Source organism: Varroa destructor, unplaced genomic scaffold (genome assembly GCF_002443255.2).
Source record: "Varroa destructor unplaced genomic scaffold, Vdes_3.0 BEIS01000007.1, whole genome shotgun sequence".
NCBI lineage: Eukaryota > Metazoa > Arthropoda > Arachnida > Mesostigmata > Varroidae > Varroa > Varroa destructor.
In genome coordinates this window covers 5,190,595-5,197,786 of record NW_019211460.1, presented here as the reverse complement: position 1 = coordinate 5,197,786, position 7,192 = coordinate 5,190,595, and the positions used below count along the sequence as shown (strand labels likewise).

The window sequence follows — 7,192 nt, the reverse complement described above, 5'->3', positions numbered from 1 at the left end:
TTCACCTTCTACCATCTTTGCGATACCTCTAAAAATTTCTTAAATTAGTGTAATAGACTCCACAAGACTCGTATAAGCCATATGACGCGATTTTTTAAATGTTTCTATATACTCTATTTGATATTGGCATATTGTGCTGTTGATCTCTATATATAAAGTTTCTGACTATTACTAATAAAAATAAGTAACTTAAATTTTTTTGAATTTAAAATGAAACAAATGATAATTTCTGTCTGCATCACCTCAGAGATTAGAAGTTTCCTGATAAGTAGGATATAATAGCCAAATAGAATATCAGACATTTAATCATTTAGGAAAACATCAAAACGATAGACAAGAATGTGTAACAATCGTCGACGGTATATTTGTGTCCAATACATGGTACTTACATGTGGCATGTTTTTCGTTCGTTCGTGCTTCACGTCTCACTTTGCCATAAACTGAGTGAATGTGACTTTCATTGTTTAAAAATATCGTAGATAAGTTGATGATCATAATACAACTTCCTTTCAAATGTACTTCAAGTTGCTGTGTTATATATATGTACAATATTTGTACCACATGCATAGGAATTTAAAAGCCACGTCTTCCGGTTAACCATTTTTGATAGAATGAAATTGGATTATAACTATTTAACTGCAGCCTAATTTTCTTCTATTGGTACCCAAAATCAATAATGTAGTCCCTTGAATTAAGGCGTGCGTTGCGTACGTGCCTCATTTCGTCCCATGACACAAGTGTTATCGATGATGTGATCATCACATAGAAGAAAGCTCCTGTGCTGCCTTTCCAGAAGGCAAGTAGGCCTTCGCGGGCCTTGATACGCCGGAAACAGTCCCACACGTCTGCAACAATGTCATCATGCAAATTGGGCTAAATGTATTAACAAGTACGCGCGCGTTTAACACATAAACTCTTCTTTCTAAAACTGGTGCATGATAGCATAATTATTTGTCAGACGAATAAACTCCAAAAAATAAATTGTTTTTTTATAAAACAGACAGTAGTTTATGTAAGTACTGTTATTGATTGGTATTAACAATTGTTGTTCAACCATGGGCAAAACTATTGAATGCAACCACAGTTAACAGATCCGGTAATTAAACACTGGCCTATAATACGTCAAGTTAGTGGAGAGAATCATAATCACATTTAGATGAAAGCAATTTACATAAGACTAGAATTGGTCTAATAAAATGGTCCTCGTTGTGTGAAGAGAGAAGGCATCGGCATCTCGAAGATAGTCGCAGTAACGAAAAATAAGCTTACTGAACTTACTGATGAACACGCCTTGATTTTTCTCCCTGTAATACATTAGTATAAGTATACGTGATAGTGCACATCTAACGGCAGATTATGAAAGGGCATTTGATAAACGACGAAGTTTCACCAACTATATAGAAACATAACTGACATTACGAAAACGAAGAACAGGCAATAAATAAATTTAGAGGTAGGTAAATTAGTCAAAGACATGACATATACAATGACCTTGGGATTACTACAAATAAGCTAATAGGAGAGGGAAAAGGTATCATTATGACAACAGCCGGGGCATACATATCAGAAGTAAGGAAATGTGAAGTGCTAAGAAACAGAGGGCAAATAAAAAATAACGACATTATCCTGAAAGGTATTAATGCACATGCCAGCAAATTGGATGATGGACAAAAGATTAGAGTAGCACCCTTGGCGGAGCTCGTCCAGAAAACGAGGCTAGACATAGTAAATATAACAGGACAAACAAGACTTGAAAATACATTATATATTAACAAAAGATAACAAATAGGTGAACTACAAAAGACGATTATGCTTTAGTGGAAGTGAAGAATAGAGCCAAGAATGCACCGAAACAAAAAGTTCGACAAACGTAGCACATCGAAACAGGAAGATAAATCTGAACAAAAATTAAATGAATAAGATTTGCTAGGAAAATATAGCAAAGACATACGGATCCCGCGAAAAAATATGGGAGGTGTAGGGCATAGGTAAGGGGAATGGTGAGGTAGCGGGAAAGGGACAAAGTGGAAAAAAAAAATGCCGTAAAGAATACAGGAGCAGCGAGAAAATCCAAAGGCATTAAAAGAAGACGCTCTGATGCTATATTAAAAAAGTGTAGAAAAACAATACTATAGAAAGGAAAGACATTTTCTACCAGCGAGGTAAATGAAGCTATAGAAATACAATTCTTTATCAGAAGCGAGCTAGAGCTTAAGAATTACAACATATATTGAGGAAATATAATAATAAGAAACAAAACATGATGTAGTAAATATCCAAAACAAACCTGCATGTTAGGCAACAGGTATAAAAAGGTAATTTAGAAAGTATAGGCATCTAACATTGTTTTTAACCATTATTTCTGGAACGAAAGGTAACGGGAGACTAAACGAAGCGGCAGAATCTCTACAATTAAAAGAAAACGTAAATAGCGATAAACTGAAAAACAAGGCTAATTATAATATACCTTATAACACGAAGAACTTGTGTGCTCATTTTATAAGGAAAATATATGATAAAAGAGCACTGGGTATTTCGGAAGAGATATATTTGTTCAGGGCTATATAAAGATATAACTATGTAATTATGGCCTATCAACATATCAAAATTACTGAGTTATTATATATACATAAACTGATCCAGTACCATTTATAATGAATTTGGACATAAATATATTGCTTGGTGTTGAAAATCAACGCTGAGTTGTTAGGCGTGTTTCTAAAAGATGAAAGGTTTGTAGAATCCATAGAAGATTGGTGGATATACTTGGCGGCGGGCCTTCAATAAAACCGCAACCAATTTGTTGCTGATGCAGTAACCGTAGGCGCAGAAATCGGGGCGTTCAAGACCACAAAGGAAATGATTTCGCTTTAGGACCTAAAAGAAAAAACGATGTGCTTTTTAAAGTTTTCGACAAAACTGAACATAAAGTGAATCTAGGACAGATGGAAACGGGAACGGTGTACTCTGGAGAGAAATTGCAAATCGTACCCGTAAAATTCGGTTTAGAGCACATCGGCACACCATAGACGGGACATGAGCTGCTCTGTGCCGGCCATGGAGAGAAGGGTTGACAAACAGAATAGCGTCAAACAAAAACGAAAGTGGCTGCGATGCCAGTGCCGAATTATATTCAGGAGTAGACTGATACTTGCGGTGCTTACCAGGGGCATTTGGAAGTACGAGATATTGCCCTAAAAATACGGTGAATATTGTTAGATATCTCGAATTCCTGAAAAGTCTTATGCATGTGAGGCGCGGCAATCGACATAAAATATTGTGGCCTCTCAGCAACAATGAACGACCTCATCGCCAGGCTTCAATAATAATCGGGACCTAGAAAAATAAAACCAAGCAATAATAATTGTAACTCCAAAAACTACGAGATCTAAGTCTGTTTGAGTCCCGCTTTAAAAAGGGCGACAAGTGACGCAGTATAGCCTATTATCTATTGTTTTACAAAAGATAGCAATATAGATTAAATATGACGATGTAAATCACAAGTAAACAGCCATTCAGCAATTGCCAGAGCGCTGACTTCGATGCATAAATAATAAACAAAGCACATCTAACATATAATAGAATATGGTGCGGTTACTTTATGACCTTTTGAACATGCTAAATAGCGCCGCTGAACCTTATAGACTAAATAATCGCGTTTACGTAATTGGAAACGAAGTCCCTTTGCGTGTTTCTGTTATACACGTAAAGCAAAATTAGAATTAGGTAAAAGCGTTTCAGTATAATTTCTTGGTTGAACTTGGTTCTAAAAAATACTATAGCAGATTCGAACGCACAGATGGTAAACAGCAGGGCCAGCTGTTCTCACTGTATATTGAGGATGTGCCTACGTGAGTAAACGGTGCCCGGGATCAATTGCAGATGATGTGATTACGTTAGAAAAAACTGAGCATTAGCTACACAGACAGCTAAATCAACATGAAGATACATATGGTAATTAGTAAGAAGATTTTAACTTTAGCCGGAAACGAGAAGGCGAAAAACTTAAGATTTAAGGATATAGAGACCTAATGTAGAGCTCTAATGGGAAGTGAAACACTTCGGGTAGCCCTAAGAAGAAAAACAATGAAGCACAGTTCGGGATGTGATTAAAAAGAAGACCTAGTTTGATTTGAGCAACGCGAAATATTTAGTTACGTATGTTTCAAAGTTAATATTCTATAGTTAAATATTGGCTTACAGCAAGCAATTTTAACAAGCATTAAAGAAAACATAACGTAAAATATGTATAAGGTTACGTGGAGCTACTCAACGAGTCAAAGACTCAAATAACTTTTTGAATATACTAGATCTTCCAGTAAGAAATACGACATAGTGGACTAAAACTTTTTTAATTCTTTTTACAAGTTAGTTCTTTTATTTTTGTCGGAACTTGCATCATTCCAATCTGTGCCTTTCTGCTGACTTAAATGGTAACTTATTTATTCTGCTACTGTAAGAGCTTGCTTTATAGATTTTTGTGCCTTCTTTGAAGCACGAACCTATAATGTTTTTAAAAACAAATTCCATCTTATATTGAGATCTAAACCATTTTCCTGTTAAGAAGCTGGCGAGATTTAAGGAAAGTGGTAACTTGTGGGCGCAATATTTGGTTAATGCGGTGGATGACAAAGAGAGCCTCCAACTGTAACTCATGCACTTTTGCGACTATGATCTTTGTAGTGTGAACTCAGGCGTTATCAAGAAATAAGAGTAATTAACCCCTCGTTACTAATTTATGGCTGCCCAATGCGAAATAACAGCGCACTTCAGCCGTAGTCGACAAATGAATTAATAAGTCGTAGCGGACAGCGCTTGTCACCGAAGACAGACATCATATGCTCTTACAGATTTACGTTTGCTTTAAGGCAGCGTCCGCCGGTCCAGTTGTTTTGCCCATTGCAGTAATAGTCTGTGATTATCGACGAGGGACATTTTTCATTAATCAAACATACTTCATGTATTCACTTTTGTTTGTGACCAAGCACTTACCGCATGATCAGAATAAATACAGAATCATTAAAAGGCTCCATATGGATTGTACGAACCCAGTTGAGTTTATAGGATTTTAATTTGGGCAGTTCGCCGCACGTCCTAAAGATGGTACCAGAAGCCAACGAGCGGCATAACATATATATATATATCACATTTTTATGTGCATTCGGAACACCTATATGTGTCGTAAGGCTCGTGAAAATTATTTTTTGTCACAAGTAACAACTCTATGCAGAAGTGGGTCACTGCTGTAACATTAGATCACAGAGAAGCAAGCGTTTCTGCATTTCTGCTTCCCCCCCCCCCCCCAAACCCATTTGTCCAATTTTTTTACCTTATTAATTTTACCGAAATGAACAGGTAAAGCACCTTCGCATATACTAGACCTAAATACTAATACCGATGCACCTTGGGACGAATCGGCTCGCGCCACAGCCGTCAACTTATCGTTACTCCCCTTCACATGAAACCTTCCGCAAGACTCACTTTCAAGTTAAATAAATAGAAAAACGAAGTATGAGGCTGACACACGTCACATTTCACACCGAACGACCACACATAAAGTGGAACAGTAATGATTTTATTTTCCTCAATCTAGACCGTAATCGAAGTGGGGTAATGGGGTCGTGCTTTGTCGTCGGCTGATCATCCATGAGGCTCTTAATTAATTAAAAATATTAGCATATAGAATTCAGCATATCACACGGGCTATTTGGAACTATTCTGAAAGACCATTTGGAGGCGAGAAGGCCCGCAGGAAGGACTGAATCGGATGATCCGAATTTTGAGTAAATGGCAACCCATTAAAACCTGTCGAAGGACAACACTAACGAACTCAAGGAAAAGCCAAATTCCTTCCAACGTGTCATTGTAGCTAACGACAGAGATAACTAGGTAGAGAAGTTTGGTGTGAATACGAATATACAATTGTACTTTACAGGCGAACCCGAAATGAACGAAACGACTAGATCCAGGCCGAAGACGAACTCCTTTTATCAAAGAGTTTGCATTAAAAATTCATAATGGGTGGGTTAATTATCATTAAGGTGTATTGTAGATAGATTCTAAAAAAGCTGCATAGCGCAGTGGGAATAGAAATATATATCTGAACCCTCATTGAAAGGTCAAAGGGTTTTCACTACCGTAATGTATGTGCTCACATAGAACTACTTGCAATGCGATTTTTGCGAAGAAGACTGGACGCTTGTATAATCTCAGGCTCCGAATTCACCAGATCTAGCTTCCTTTAGCTTTTCTATTTTCAAAAAAATACTCGGTTGATTTGAGACGATAAAGACGAAAATAAGGTCTTTTTTTGTAACTGCCGTGCGAAAAATCTGTGAACAAAAGTTGTTGTACAACTGGAAAAACGGGGCATTTCTCGATGCGTATTTGACGCAGTATGACTACAAAATTTCAAAAACACATCTACAATAATTTTAATTCTAATGTGCATAGTCAAAACAGTGTAATGTGTTATCGCAAGAGTTTCATTGGTTTTTGTATATTAATCCCTGTTTCTAATTTTTCGGTTGCTAGTAAGTGTTATTAGAAAAAAGATAATTTGCCTCAAAAGCTTACTGCGACCATTTTATTCAAATACGTTCCAAAGATGGGCGTGTCAAGTGTAAAAACGAATCTGTTACTCCGCTTTTTTGTCTGTCGAAAGGAAGCATCTTCAAATATTTACTTCGCGTACGCTAAAGCCTATATAGCTAAGAGGCACAGACTTATTTAAAAATTGTTTCTCTGAATAATGTATAACGAACTCGAAAAATCGATTAGACTGTGTTTCTTATATCCAAAATACTAAAAGTCTCTCAGGTATAGCTGGAGAAGTAATGCAGATTGTTTTGGCAGCTTTTTGACTTCGGTAAAGGACGAAGAAGCATAAAATTACTATTCTATGCCACCCAACGGCATATAACGCTTGACTATTACCAAATAAGGGTTGATAGAAAAAAAACGGATATTTCGTATCAATCTGATCTTATACTTTTAGTTCAGTAAACATTTGAAAATAGCCATATGTCGATTCTGCCGAAAATGGCACTGAAGGTTTCTATGACTTTTTGTACCTAAATTCGGCTCGACCAGAAAACTCTATGGTAGAAGTCATATCTCAGGATAAAAATATATAATATATAAGAAAATTTTTCCATAGATTCTAATAAATACGGGAAATATTATATATATA

At 36.5% G+C, this 7,192-nt stretch overlaps 1 protein-coding gene across 7 annotated transcripts in view; it reads right to left on the bottom strand.

The window, feature by feature from the left end:
- Positions 1-709: 709 nt before the first annotated feature.
- Positions 710-7,192, bottom strand: part of LOC111254325 (solute carrier family 25 member 35-like) — a 59,547-nt gene continuing 53,064 nt past the window's right edge. For 6 of the 7 annotated variants that reach the window (XM_086975005.1, XM_086975007.1, XM_086975008.1 and 3 more), the window contains 3 exons: positions 2,992-3,194; positions 2,647-2,877; positions 710-845 (listed from right to left, as the gene is read on the bottom strand). In XM_086975005.1, coding sequence (XP_086831131.1) covers positions 2,719-2,877; positions 2,992-3,194 — 362 coding nt within the window. In that variant the 3' untranslated portion in view covers positions 710-845; positions 2,647-2,718. The other variant, XM_086975003.1, reaches the window with a different exon arrangement.